The 15,913-nt window shown below is 38.6% G+C and overlaps 1 protein-coding gene across 5 annotated transcripts in view; it reads right to left on the reverse strand.

Annotated features, from left to right (window-relative positions):
• The window catches only part of GATAD2B (GATA zinc finger domain containing 2B), an 85,259-nt gene that overhangs the window by 10,901 nt on the left and 58,445 nt on the right, over positions 1 to 15,913 (reverse strand). For all 5 annotated transcript variants that reach the window (XM_044757855.2, XM_070497359.1, XM_044757854.2 and 2 more), the window contains one exon: positions 1,602 to 1,937. In XM_044757855.2, coding sequence (XP_044613790.1) covers positions 1,602 to 1,936 — 335 coding nt within the window. In that variant the 5' untranslated portion in view covers position 1,937. The remainder of the gene's footprint in view (positions 1 to 1,601; positions 1,938 to 15,913) is intronic.

The raw sequence follows: 15,913 nt of genomic DNA on the forward strand, positions 1-15,913 counted from the left end.
GAGATCTTACCAAAATGTTTAACAATGTTTCTAGGAAAAACGCACGTTCAGTTCCACTTTGGGATGTGAGGATTCCACCTAACATTTTTCCTCTTCTTCATCCCCAGTGAAATAGTTAGTTCCTTGCTCCAGAAGGGTAAAGGTGATTATGGGGTAAATGGGTTGCTCAGATGCATGATCTCTTCTTTTTTACCCACTTTCTTTTTACCGCAAAGGATCTAAGTATTAATCTACTTTTATAATATTCTGCTGACACTACCTATAGCTTCCAGGGATTCTTTTCTTGCAGGACCACTAGGGAATTTATATGAAGTCACCTAAGGGTTTTTAATGCTATTACCAAGAATAATGTTCCTTCATTGGGCATGTTTTAAAAAAATTATCCTGGGACAATACTAGTAAGTAAACATTAAAAGGGAGAGAAAGAAATCCAGGTAAGGTCATTTATTTATTTATTTTTTAAAGATTGACACCTGAGCTAACAACTGTTGCCAATCTTCTCTTTTTTTTTTCTTCTGCTTTTTCTCCCCAAAGCCCCCCAGTACACAGTTGTATATTCTAGTTGTGGGTCCTTCTAGTTGCGGCACGTGGAACGCCGCCTCAGCATGGCCTGACGAGTGGTGCCACGTTCGTGCCCAGAATCCAAACCAGTGAAACCCTGGGCCGCCGAGGCAGAGCACGTGAACTTAACCACTTGGCCACGAGGCCAGCCCCCCAGGTAAGGTTATAACCATTCATTCCTTTCTTCTTTCTCCATCAGTTTAGCTTCTTAAAGATCCTGCTTTGGACAGTCCTAGGACAAAGTCAGCAAGGTCAGTTGGAGGACAACTGAACACTGAAGAGTAATTCTCATGCCTATCAGCTGTTTCTGAACCATTAATAAACTAAATATTCTCAAAAACTGGGCTTGTCTATACTGTGATTCACTGTCCAGGTAGGCTCTACCCTCAGCCAGTTTTAGGTACCTCTTCTTAGTGCGTGCTCCATAGATTCAAGTACTCAACCTTTACAGACACCAGCAAAAAAAGCCTGTGAAAATGTGTGCTGTGTTTTGTGTCTGTGAGAGAGAAAGAGAGCACAATCATGAGTGTAAGTGTACAAGCGAATGTGTACGCATATGTGGGGGTTGGGGAGAGCGGAACAAAGCAAGAATGTAGAGAATTACCACATGAAGATAATTTCCTTGTTGAAATAATAAAAGCTAGGACTCCGTCATAAATAGATCCTAAAACTTGTGGAATTATGTGAAGAAACAACTGTTTTTCCCTCCTAAAATGGCCATAAAATTAGAGTAAAAGTGCATATTAACTCACTTCTTTCTACTTGGAGTATCAGCTCTATAGTGCCTCCTTTATCCAGAAATTACCACTTTATCTTAAAGGTAAGAACTATGATTCTCTGTATGCTAAGCCAATTTTTGAGGCACCTAAGTTTCATGTGGAAATGAGAGGAATTCATGGTCAAGCCAGATGGCACAAATATATTTCTTTCAAGAAGCTTTAGGACGAAAAACACTCTCCTCTCAATGGAATTCATTTCATTTTCATAGGCTTAGTTTATGAGAAGACCCAATCAGTGGAGGCAGCTGAAACAAGCCATACCTCCGCCTAGCACTCATATCCACAGGCTCATCATTGATGTTTTCTTTGCCTGGTCTTCCAGCAGTCCTGTTGTCTCCATGAGGCCTGAGATTCCCATTGAGTTTCTCTTCGTAGCCCTTGACACCACTGCCATCCTGTTTGGTGGGTAACTCATGTGACACCTCAAGATTTGCCAAATCCTTCCGTTTGAGCAGTGCCAACATTTTCAGACGTTCCATGGCCTCATGCCCCTCCATTTTGAGTCGCTTGGCGAGGACATCATCTCGCTCATCTGCTGGGTCCAAGCTCCGCTTCAACAGATTCAGGCGAAGAGCATCTTCTGTCATTCTATCCATCCTATGGAAAGAAAAATATAAGTGAGACCAGAATAAAGTTCCTTAAATAGTCCATAAGGAAAGAAGGTGGGGTGGTAAAGATATTAAGAAGAATCACAGATATATACATGGAAGTTCAAAGTTAACTGAGCTAGCCTTCTACTCTACATCTTCCTAAAACATCCATATATTAAAGGAGATTTCTCCATTCAACCTCAGCAGTGAAAATAAACTTCACTAAGGTCCTTACTATATAGATACCTGAAAACCAATCACCACATTCACCTAGATGGTCTATTTACATCTCTCAAAAAATTAACATTCTTTTGTGACTGGCTTTTTGTACACGCATGCTGAAAGTCAGATGCTTTGGTTTTAACTCTCATATCAAATTACTCTCCTGGAAAAGATTATTTGTTTTTCTTGCTGAGGAAGATTCGCCCTGAGCTAACATCTGCTGCCAATCTTCCTCTTTTTGTATGTGAGTCACCACCACAGCATGGCCACTGATGAGTGGTGTAGTTCCACACCCAGGAACCGAAGCCAGGCCACCACCAAGGCAGAGCACATCAAACTTAACTGCTAGGCCACTGGAGCTGGATTGAAAAGACTTTTATTAATGAGAAGTTCCTCAGGTCACTCACACATATCTTTAATTGGACTATCCCAAGGATGGAGAAATAAGAAAGATGAATCAGACAAAGGGCATCTAAGAGGAAGCCTCAGTTGTCTGGATAGAGCAAGGATTAGAGGGGCTTGTCATTTGTTCTCAATTCTATACAGATACCGATTCAATATCTTAAGATACTTGGCTTTGCTTAATGAAGAATTCAGATGCTTAGGCTAAAACATAATATTTTCTCTACTCAGGCAGCAAAATTATTAAAGGCAAGCTAATCATCATTTTCCCTTCTTTTTTTTTTTTTTTTTTTGCTGAGGAAGATTTTCCCTGAGCTAACATTTGTGCCAATCTTCCTCTATTTTATATATAAGTCGCTGCCACAGCATGGCCACTGACAAGTGGTGTAGGTCTACACCTGGGAACTGAACCCAGGCCACCAAAGCAGAGTGTGCCGAACATAACCACTAGGCCATGGGGCCAGCCCCTTTCCCTTCTCACTTTGATTTTTTACACTAACTAAATCTAAATGCAGAATTTCTCCAACACTTTTAAATCCAGGGCTGTTTTCCTGGTAGGAAGTATCAATGAGGCACTGGAAAGAAAATTATTTGAGTCATAGAAGCATAGGTTTAAAGAGCTACTTACTTATACAAGGTCAAATATTTAGTAAGTTACTTTACCTCCCCAAGTGGACACTTAGAAGATGCACAACAAAATTTAATCTCTATACTCTAGGGCTATGACTTTCATACCTAAGATATGAGATAAGGCCTGACAATTCTCAGACTCAAGTAGAAGGCCCCAGAAGACTATCAATGTTAATTGGTGCTCTTGCAAATAAAAATATGTATGTGCTTGAGGCATCTTCCTCTCTATAGTGCAGAGTAAAATAAGAGCTATTTGATTCCTTTCTGGTTATAATGAAAAGAGTAACCAACAAAAGAATTTCCAACAAAAGGAAATAGACTTTTCGGAGACTAGAGAAAAGTGAGAACCCAGATCTCTGAATTTTTGGGTAACGTTCTTAATTCTCGCTCATGCTTTTTCTTTCTTTCTTTTTTTGTGAGGAAGATCGCTCCTGAGCGAACACCTCTGCCAATCTTCCTCTGTTTTGTATGTGGGACGCCTCCACAGCATGGTTTGATGAGCAGTGTGTAGGTCTACAGCCAGGATTGGAACCTGTGAACCCTGGGCTGCTGAAGCAGAGCACATGAACTTAACCACTATGCCACCAGGCCAGCCCCTCTCTTTTTTAAAGAACAACTGTACTGAGGTATAATTCACATATTATACAATTCACCTATTTAAACTGTATGTATCAATGGTTTTTAGTATAGTCACAGTTGTGCAACCATCACCAATCAATATTAGAACATTTTCTTCATCTCCCTCCTAAAAAACCCATACCCATTAGTAGTCACTTTCCTTTCCCCCTCCCATCTCTGTGCTCTACTAATTTACTGTTTGTCCCTAAATTTGTCTATTCTGGGCTTTTTATATAAATAAAATCATACAATATGTAGTCTCTTATGACTGACTTCTTTCACTAGGCATTATGGTTTTTTTCAATTTTTTTAAAAGATTTTTTATTTTTCCTTTTTCTCCCCAAAGCCCCCCGGTACATAGCTGTGTATTTTCAGTTGTGGGTCCTTCTATTGTGGCATGTGGGATGCCCCCTCAGCATGGCTTGATGAGCAGTGCCATGTCCGTGCCAAGGATTCAAACGAGTGAAACCCTGGACCACTGCAGCAGAGTGCGCGAACTTAACCACTGGGAAATGGGGCTGGCCCCATAGGCATTATGTTTTCAACGTTCACTCATATTGTAGCATATATCATTGCTTCTTATCTTTTTACTGCCAAATGATATTCCATTGTATGGATACGGAAATATCATATTTTGTTTATCCATTTATCAATTGATAGATACTTGTTTTTTTCTCACTTTTTGCTATTATGAATAATGCTGCTATGAACTTTTGTGTACAAGTTTTTGTGTGGACATGTTTCCAAATCTCTTGAGCATATACTTAGGAGTAGAATTGCTGGGTCCTATGGTAAGTCTCTGCTTAACTTTTTTTTTTTTGAGGAAGATTAGCATTGAGCTAACATCAGCTGCCAAGCCTCCTCTTTGTGCTGAAGAAGACTGGCCCTGACCTAACATCCATGCCCATCTTCCTCTACTTTATACGTGGGATGCCTAGCACAGCATGGCTTGCCAAGTCGTGCCATGTCCACACCCGGGATCTGAACCAGCAAAGCCCGGGCCGCCAAAGCGGAACATAAGCGCTTAACAGCTGCACCGCCAGGCCGGCCCCTCTGTTTAACATTTTGAAGACCTGTCAGGCTGTTTTCCAAAGCGGCTGCACTACTTTACCCTACCACCAGCAGTGTATGAGGGTTCCAATTTCTCCATATCCTCTTAGTTCTCTTTTAACAGCTTCAGATGTGAGACATATTATAGCATACATAAATATTCTTTAGCTACAGATCTCCCATAGATTTGTGATTTTGACATGTGTTACTTCTGAAGTGGTCTACCTCTGAAAAACACACCTGGATGGAAGGACTGGAAAGTTGAATGCTACAGAACATCAAAAGTTAAGCCCTAACTCCACGGTAACAATGTCTCAGGTAACTGGATTAACATCTCATTTTGAAAGTATAACTGAGAATATCATGGGGTGTTGCAGACGGTAGGAAAAGTCTGTCACTCAACTAATTACACACCTAGATTCAAAAAGTACTTCCAGAAAGTACACAGCAAGATATACAAATGTAAACTAACACAATACACTGTTCTAAGTTTTGAGATAAATTATATTCATGAGCACTGAAAGCACAGAACAAAATGACAAAACTCAATAACCTAGAGCTGAATGGAGTTTGGAATGCCATCACTATCCTGGCTTCTTGAAATGAAAGTTATACAAACAGTTGAAAGCAGTTCAAATACTTCCTCCTTATTATCCTCCAATGACACAAAGGAAGTAGGGAGAAACCAGAACCAGATATTTGAATGTCTGAGGTAAGTAATCTTGCCCAATAGATGGCTTGAGAATTCTGACCAAATTTTCCTTGCCCACTCTTGATTTTACTATCTATAAGCCCCAACTTTAAGTACTCACAGCCGTGCCTGTGCTAAAATCCAGTGAAGCATGGATGAATCTTGAAAATATCATGCTAAGTGAAGAAAGCCAGATAGAGAACGACAAATACTTTATGGTTCCACTTGGTAAGGTAACCCAGAATAGGCAAATTCATAGACAGAAAATAGAATAGAGGTTACCAGTATCTGGGAGTGGGGAATAGCAGTAATGAGGAGTTATTATTTAACAGGAACAGAGTCTCTGGGATGAAGAAAAAGTTCTTAAAATGGATAGTAGTGGTGGTCGCACAACACTGTGAATGTACTTAAAGGCGCTGAATTGTACACTTAAAAGTGGTTACAATGGTAAATTTTATGTTACGTATATTTTGCCACAAAACTTTTTAAAAAATGCAATGTAACAGACTGATTAAAAACAGGCAGGCGCCAGCCCGGTGGTGCAGCAGTTAAGTTCACATGTTCTGCTTTGGTGGTCTGGGGTTCGCTGGTTTGGATCCCAGGTGTGGACATGGCACCACTTGGCAAGCCATGCTGTGGTAGGCATCCCACGTATAAAGTAGAGGAAGATGGGCACGGATGTTAGGTCAGGGCCAGTCTTCCTCAGAAAAAAGAGGAGGATTGGTGGCAGATGTTAGCTCAGGGTTAATCTTCCTCAGGAAAAAAAAACAACAAAAAGAAACTGGCACAAGTTGGGCTGGTCCCATGGCTGAGTGGTTAAGTTCGCACGCTCCACTTTGGCAGCCCAGGGTTTTGCTGGTTCGGATCCTGGGCACAGACATGGTACTACTCATCAAGCCATGCTGAGGTTGTGTCCCACATTCCACAACTAGAAGGACCCACAACTAAAAACATGCAACTATGTACTTGGCGGATTTGGGGAGAAAAAGGAAAAATAAAATCTTAAAAAAAAAAAAAACCCAGGCACAAGTGATCTTTTTGGGGTGATGAAAATGTTCTAAACTGGGTTGTGGTGATAGCTGCACAACTCTGTAAATTTACTAAAAAAAACAATACGTCACTGAGTCATACACTTAAATTATACTCCAATAAAGCTGTAAAAACAATATAAAATATAAATTTATCACTCAAAAATTTCTCTCCAAAAAAAACAACAAAAATTCTGTAAAATGAATTTTTTTTTTTTTGAGGAAGATTAGCCCTGAGCTAACTACTACTACTGTCAATCCTCCTCTTTTTGCTGAGGAAGGCTGGCCCTGAGCTAACATCCATGCCCATCTTCCCCTACTTTATACGTGGGATGCCTACCACAGTTTGGCGCGCCAAGCAGTGCCATGTCCGCACTGGGGATCTGAACCGGCGAACCCCAGGCAGCTGAGAAGGGGAACGCGCACACTTAACCACTGCGCCACTGGGCCAGCCCCTGTATGTTGCCTTTTAATGCCTAAACAACATAGGTTTGTTTCTTCTTGGCTGCTAATAATAACAGGTAATATTTCTTAAGTACCTACTTACAAGCCAAACATGCCACTGGGCACTTTATCATGTGTTCCTATTTAAATCTCCTCAACAAATTACTAAGTAAGTAACTGGTAGTATCCCTGCTTCTACAGTGGGGAAAAGCGTCAAATCAAGTATCCCAAGACTGCAAAAGCTCTAGATAGTGAATCTGGAATTCCACTGCAGGTCTAGCACACTTAAAAAATCTATTATAGGGGCTGGCCCCGTGGCCGAGTGGTTAAGTTCACGCGTTCCGCTGCAGGTGGCCCAGTGTTTCGTCGGTTGGCATCCTGGGCGCGGACATGGCACTGCTCATCAAACCACGCTGAGGCAGCGTCCCACATGCCACAACCAGAAGGACCCACAACGAAGAATATACAACTATGTACTGGGGGAGCTTTGGGGAGAAAAAGGAAAAAAAATAAAATCTTTAAAAAAAAAAATCTATTATAAAGTACATCTCCCTGCTCAGAGCTGGATAATCTTAAGCAGTGTTGTATATTCACGTATTTGCACATCCATCCATCCACTTTCCACAAATATTAAGCATATATACTATGTGCCAAATTCGGGGTTAGGTGCTAGGAATAAAGGTGAAAAAAGACTAGGTCACCATCTTTAACAATTTCATTCTGATAGGAGACAGATGTACACATTAACTAAATAAGTACTTGGATGCTCACATGAACTCATTTTCTCTGCCTTCCTATATCCTCCATTTCTTTCTCATATTTCAGTCAAGAGAATTCAATTCATCCAGAGGCAAAAGCCAGAAGCCTCGGAATCATCCTTGACTTTTCCTAACTTTTAAATCTAAGTCACCAAGGCCTATCAAGTCTATTCTCTTCCTCTGAATGAGAATGAGAAAATATGTAGTCCTGGCATGTTGCTGCCAGCAGCCATCTTGTGACCATGAGGGAAGGTAGCTTGCAGATAAAGCAGACATTGCACAGTGGAGCACTGAGGTGGGAGCTAATTATATAGCTGTGCCACCAGATCACACTACCCTGAAGCTTGTCTCTGGATTCCTGTTACCGATAAATTCCCTTAATGTTTAAGCCAGTACGAGCGGGGTTTTCTGTAACCTAAACTGAAAATACACTAACTGGAAAACTGTCAGAAGTGTCAACATGAAATCAAGGTGGAGATATCCACTAAACAAGTGGATACATAGCACACAAACAAAAGAGCCAGAGCTCGAGCCAGAGCAGGAGATAAATATTTGAACAGGTAAAGGAGGTAACTGAAGTAACGTATGGGGATGAGTGAAACTGTCCAGAAAAAAATGAATACACAGTCAGAAGGAAAAGGGCCAAGGACAGAACCTTGGGCAATACTTACATTGCTGGTTGGTCAGAGGAAACTAAGAAATGGTCAGAGAGCTAAGGGAAAACTAGAAAAGCATGCCATGTCAACAACTTAAGAGTTACAAGAAAAATGCTCAGCTTTAAATTTACTGTTGACGGTTGTAAAAAACAAGAATGGCCAGATGGTAACACAGATCTAGACCCATGCTTGTCACCTTTTCTACTCACTGTTACCCCCAAACTAAAATCCATGTCTACAGTAAAGACTTAGAGGATCCTGAGAGGGAAGAGGACAGAGGCATACAGATGGTGAGCAAAATGAATTAACATCCACGAGTGCCTGCTATTTATTTACTGGGCAATACAAGGTCCTTTATATTTGTTTATACATTTAATCACATCGGAGGATAAAAAGCAAAATTTAAATTATCAGCTAAGTGAAAAAAACTCCAGTTTTCAAAAATGATGAAATTTAAGTCCAAAGTATACATGACTTTAAAAGTTTAAAGCAGCATAGTCTAAAAGATCAGAAGATTATCTTATTTCATGAAGAGTTCTCAGTATTTATACTGAACAAGACATAGCAGTCCTTACAAAGCAAAAGAGTATTTCTTTAACACATTAAAAAAAGTTTTAAGAAAGTATTTTGGTTTCAAACTTCTGAGGAGGAATGAAAGTACTTTCTTTTTAAAAAGCTGAAAAAGGGACAAAGATGTGGAGACTAACCAATATGCTCTTGAACAAGCAATGGATCACTGAAGAGATTAAAGAAATCAAAAAATAGCTGGAGACAAATGAAAACGATAACATGCCATACCAACTCATACGGGACGCAGCAAAAGCTGTATTAAGAGGGAAATTCATTGCAATACAGGCACACCTTAACAAACAAGAAAAATCCCAAATAAGCAATCTCAAATTACACCTCGCTGAATTAGAGAAAGAACAACAAATAAAGCCCAAAGTTAGCAGAAGAAGAGAAATAATAAAAATCAGGGCAGCAATAAATGCTATTGAAACAAAAAAGGCAGTAGAAAGAATCAATGAAACAAAAACTGGTTCTTTGAGAAGATAAATAAAATTGAGAAGCTCCTAGCCAGACTTACAAAGAAAAAGAGAAAGCTCAAATAAACAAAATTGGAAATGAAAGAGGAGAAATAACAACAGACTCCATAGAAATACAATGGATTATAAGAGAATACTACAAAAAAACTACATGCCAACAAAACAGACAACCTAGAGGAAATGGATAAATTCTTAGACTCTTACAATCTCCCAAAGCTATGTCAAGAAGCAGCAGACAATCTGAATAGACCAATCACCAGGAAAGAGATTAAAACAGCAATCAAAAGCATCCCAAAGAATAAAACCCCAAGACCAGATGGCTTTTTTGGGGAATTCTACCAAACTTTCAAAAAGAGAGGATTTAATACCTATACTTTTCAAGCTATTCCAAAAAATTAGGGAGGACGGAACACTTCTTAATACATTCTATGAGGCCAACATCACGCTGATACCAAAGCCTGACAAGGACAGCATGAAAAAGGAGAACTACAGGCCAATATCACTGATGAACATAGAAGCAAAAATTCTCAACAAAATTTTGGTAACCTGAATTCAGCAAGACATCAAAAGGATCATACATCATTATCAAGTGAGATTCATACCCGGGACACAGGGATGGTTCAACATCCGCAAATCAATCAACGTGATACACCACATCAACAAATTGAGGAATAAAAACCACACGATCATCTCAACAGATGCAGAGAGAGCATTTGACAAGATCCAACAGCCATTTATGATAAAAACTCTGAACAAAATGGAGACAGAAGGAAATTACCTCAACATAATAAAGGCCATACATGACAAACCCACAGCCAACATCATACTCAATGGGCAAAAACAGAGCGCCATTCCCCTGAAAACAGGAATGAGACAAGGATGCCCTCTACCACCACTCTTATTCAACATAGTACCGCAGGCTTTGGCCAGAGCAATTAGGCAAGAGAAAGGAATAAAAGGAATCCAAATAGGGAGGGAAGAAGCGAAACTCTCGCTGTTTGCAGATGACATGATCTTATATATAGAAAACCCCAAAGAATCCATTGGAAAACTTTTAGAGATAATCAACTACAGCAAAGTTGCAGGGTATAAAATCAACTTACATAAATCAGTAGCATTTCCATACTCTAATAACGAACTAACAGAAAAAGAACTCAAGAACACAATACCATTCACAATTGCAACAAAAATAATAAAATACCTTGGGATGAATTTAACTAAGGAAGTGAAAGACCCATACAACGAAAACTACAAGACTTTCCTGAAAGAAATTGATGACGACATAAAGAGATGGAAAGACATTTCATGCACATGGATTGGAAGAATAAACATAGTTAAAATGTCCATACTTCCTAAAGCAATCTACAGATTCAACGCTATCCCAATCAGAATCCCAATGACACTCCTTAGAGAAATAGAACAAAGAATCCTAAAATTCATATAGGGCAACAAAAGACCCTGAATTGCTAACGCAATCCTGAGAAAAAAGAATAAAGCTAGAGGCTTCACAATCCCTGACTTCAAAACATACTATAAAGTCACAGTAATCAAAACAGCATGGTACTGGTACAAAAACAGGTGCACAGATCAATGGAACAGAATTGAAAGCCCAGAAACAAAACAACACATCTATGGACAGCTAATCTTTGACAAAGGAGCTGAGGGCATACAACGGAGAAAAGAAAGTCTTTTCAACAAATGGTGCTGGGGAAACTGGAAAGCTACATGTAAAAGATTGAAAATTCACCATTCTTTTTCACCATTCACAAAAATAAACTCAAAATGGATCAAAGACCTAAAGGTAAGACCTGAAACCATAAGGCTTCTAGAAGAAAATACAGGCACTACACTCTTTTTTTTTTTTTGAGGAAGATTAGCCCTGAGCTAACATCAGCTGCCAATCTTCCTCTTTTTGCTGAGGAAGACTGGCCCTGAGCTAACATCCATGCCCATCTTCCTTTACTTTATATGTGGGACGCCTACCACAGCATGGCTTTTGCCAACTGGTGCCATGTCTGTACCTGGGATCTGAACAGGCGAGCCCCGGGCCGCCGAGAAGCAGAACATGCGAACTTAACCATTGTGCCACCCGGCCAGCCCCAGCAATACACTCTTTGACATCAGTATTAAAAGGATCTTTTTGGACACCATGTCTTCTCAGAGAAGGGAAACAATAGAAAGAATAAACAAATGGGACTTCATCAGACTAAAGAGCTTCTTCAAGGCTAGGGAAAACAGGATTGAAACAAAAAAACAACCCACTAATTGGGAAAAAATATTCGCAAGTCATATATCTGACAAAGGGTTAATCTCCATATATAAAGAACTCACACAACTCAACAACAAAAAGTTAAACAACCCGATCAAAAAACGGGCAGGAGACATGAACAGACATTTCTCCAAAGAAGATATACGGATGGCCAATAGGCACATGAAAAGATGTTCCTCATCACTGATCATGAGGGAAATGCAAATCAAAACTACACTAAGATATCGCCTTATACCCATTAGAATGGCAAAAATAACCAATACAAAAAGTAACAAATGTTGGAAAGGTTGTGGAGAAAAAGGAACCCTCATACACTGCTGGTGGGAATGAAAACTGGTGCAGCCACTATGGAAAATAGTATGGAGATTTCTTAAAAAATTAAAAACAGAGATACCATATGACCCAGCCATCCCACTGCTGGGTATCTAACCAAAGAACTTGAAGTCAGCAATTCCAAAAGTCCCATACACCCCTATGTTCATTGCAGCATTATTTACAATAGCCAAGATGTGGAAGCAACCTAAGTGCCCATCAACCAATGACTGGATAAAGAAGATAGGGTGTATATATATATATATATATATATATATATATATACACACACAATGGAATACTACGCAGCCATAAAAAAGAACAAAACCGTCCCATTCACAACAACATGGATGGACTCTGAGGGAATTATGTTAAGTGAAATAAGCCAGATAGAGAAGGACAATCTCTGTATGACTCCACTCACATGTAGAAGCTACACATGTAGATAAAGAGAACAGAATAGTGGCTACCAGGGGAAAGGGGGCACGAACAGTGGGCACAAAGGGTGAAGGGGTGCACCTACAACACGACTGACAAACAATAATGTACAACTGAAATTTCACAAGATTGTAAACTATCATAATCTCAATAAAAATTTTTTTAAAAAGCAAAAAAAAGAAAGCACTTTCTTTAAAAAAATATACACTTTATCATAAATTCTAATAAATATTTACCTTTCTAAAATCTAAAGACTTTTTTTTTTTTTTTAAGGATTGGCACCTGGGCTAACAACTGTTGCCAATCTTTTTTTTTTTTCTGCTTTATCTCCCCAAACACCCCCCCCCCCCGACCCCATACACAGTTGTATATCTTAGCTGCATGTCCTTCTAGTTGTGGGATGTGGGACGCCACCTCAACGTGGCCTGATGAGTGGTGCCATGTCCGTGCCCAGGATCCAAACCCTGGGCCGCCGCAGTGGAGCGTGTGAACTTAACCACTTGACCATGGAGCTGGCCCCTAAAGACTTTTAAATAAATAAGTGAGCAAAAAATATTTTCATTTCTTATGTTTCCACTATTTTTTCTTACTGATTTCTTTCCTTCTGACCTATCTTCCAAATAGTCACAACATGGAGCTGAGACTTTTATCGTTGTACATGTTGAAGAGATTCATGTTTTCTTTACTATGAAATATTTCTAACATGGGAAAAGTATATAGGATAATAAACAAAGGTCAAATCATAATATTTTGCCCCTATTTTATTTTTTAATTCAAATTTTTATTCTGAGATAACTGTAGATTTGTATGAAGTTTTAAGAAATAATACAGAAAGATCTCCTGCACTCTTTACCTAGTTTCCCCCAATGGTAACATCTTGCAAAACTATCATATGATATCACAACCAGGATATCAACATTGATATAATCTACAGATCTTATGCAGATTCCCCAGTTTTACTTTTATTCATTTGTATTTAGTTCTATACAATTTTATCACATTTGCAGGTTCCTATATCCAACACAGTCAAGATACAAAACAGTTCCATCACCTCAAGGGTCCCTCACATTGTCCTTTTATAACCACATCCACCCTCTTCCCCACTATTCCTCAAACCACATCCGACACCCTGATGATCACTAACCTACATTCCATATTTAAAATTCGTCTTTTCAAAAATAATACATAATTAGAATCATACAGTATATAATTTTGGGATTGGCTTTTTTCACTCAGCATAATTCCCTTGAGATTCATCTAAGCTTTGCATGTACCAATAGGTTGTTCCTCTTTATTGCTGAGTAGTAGTCCATGGTACAGATATACCACATTTATTCACCTGCTGAAGGACAACTGAGTTGTTTCTAGTTTTTTGCTATCACAAATAAAGCTGCTATATTCATGTACAAGTTTTTGTAGGAAGTAAGTTTTCACTTATCTGGGATAAATGCCTAAGGGTGTGACTGTTCAGTCATATGGCAAATGAATGTTTAGTTTTATAAGAAACTGGCAATCTGATTTCCACAGTAGTTGTACCATCATATATTCCCATGAGCAATGTTTGAGAAATTCAGTTTATTCATATCCTCACTAGCATTCAGTGTTGTTATTATTTTTTATTTAACTCATTTTGATAGGTGTGTAGTGATATTTCATTGTGGTTTTAATTTGCATTTCCCTAATGACTAATGATGCTGAACATCTTTTTATGTGCTTATCTGCTATCTGTAAAGCCTCTTTGGTGAAACTTTTCATGTCTTTATATATGTATCTATATAGTATAGTTTATGTATTTTTATAAATTATATTTTAAAAAGTAGTTCTTGTATGTATCCTTTTTCATTTTGCTTTTCAATATTCAATTTTTAAATATTTAAAATTTATCCAAGTAAATGCATGAAGCTCTAGTTCATTTGTTTCAACCACTGTGTAGAACTCCACAGCAAAATATACAATTTAGTAATCCATTCTCCAGTTCAACATTTAGGCATCCATTTGTTGATGTGAAAACCAATGCTGTGATTTCCACTTCTGGCCAATATGGTATAACACAGGCTGGATTTACCCTCCCACCTGAAAGAACAAAAAAAAAACCCAGAAAAAAAATACATGAAATGAGTGTTTTCAAGACATTAGACATCAGGCAACAAAGGAGAGTGATCCCAGACTGAGGAGAAACAAATGAGGTGAGCTTTACCACTGTCCTCATTTACTGCCTTCAGAGAGTTTCTAGGACATGGTGTGGGGAGGGGGAGGTGGAGCCAGGCAGCCTCCTGAGTTGAAGAGATGGAGATGAGGGTATAGTGAGACAAAGAGAGCTAGATTTCAAAAAGGACTGAGTACCACAGAAGTAAGAGCTGCAGAAAGATGGCTATAACAAAAAAGACAGCTAAGTGTTGAGGAGCATGTAGAGAAATTGGAATCTTCATACAATGCTCGTGAGAATGTAAAATGGTGCAATCACTTTGGAAAAGAGCTTGGCAGTTCCTCACAAAATTAAACATAGAATTATCATATGACCCAGCAATTCCATTGCTAGGTATATACCCAAGAGAACTGAAAACATTATCTCCACACAAAAATGTGTACATAAATGCTCATAGCATTATTCATAATAGCCATAAAGAGGAAACAATGTCCATCAAGTGATGAACAAACTGTAGTATATCCATATAATGGAATATTATATAGCCATAAAAAGGAATGGAGTACTGATACATGTTACAACATAGATGAACCTTGACAATCTTATGCTAAGTGAAGGAAGCCTGTCACAAAAGGCCATATATTGTATAATTCCATTTATATGAAAAGTCTAGAATAAGCAAATGTGTAAAAACAGAAAGTAGTTTTGAAGTTGCCTATGGTTGAAGAGATGGGCAAAATGGGGAGCGACTACTAATGGGTAGGGAGTTTCTTTTTAGGGTGATGAAAATATTTTAATCTTACATTGTGGTGACAGCTGCACAACTCTGGGAATATACTAAAACCACTGAATTGTACACTCTAAATGGGTAAATTTTATGCTATGTGAAATTTATCTCAATAAAGATGTTAAAAAAATATAATGGATGATATTAACAGCAGATTAGATATTACAGAAAAAAAGATTATTGAACCAGAAGACATAGCAATAAAATTATAAAAAAACTGAAGATAAAAGAAGGAAAAAAAGCATTAGAGGACTAGTGGACAACTTTAAGCAGCCTAATATATGGATAATTGGAGTTCCCCAAGGAGAGGGGAGAGATGGAGTGGATGTAAAATATGTACGAAGAAATAATGCCCAAAAATGAATAAACGTTTAAAACTATAAACCTACAAAATCCACAAAGCTCAACAAATCCCAAGCACAAGAAACATGAAGAAAACTATACTAAGGGACGTCATAATAAAATTTCTAAAAACTACTACAAAAT

Source organism: Equus asinus, chromosome 25, assembly GCF_041296235.1.
Source record: "Equus asinus isolate D_3611 breed Donkey chromosome 25, EquAss-T2T_v2, whole genome shotgun sequence".
NCBI classification, from domain to species: Eukaryota; Metazoa; Chordata; class Mammalia; order Perissodactyla; family Equidae; genus Equus; species Equus asinus.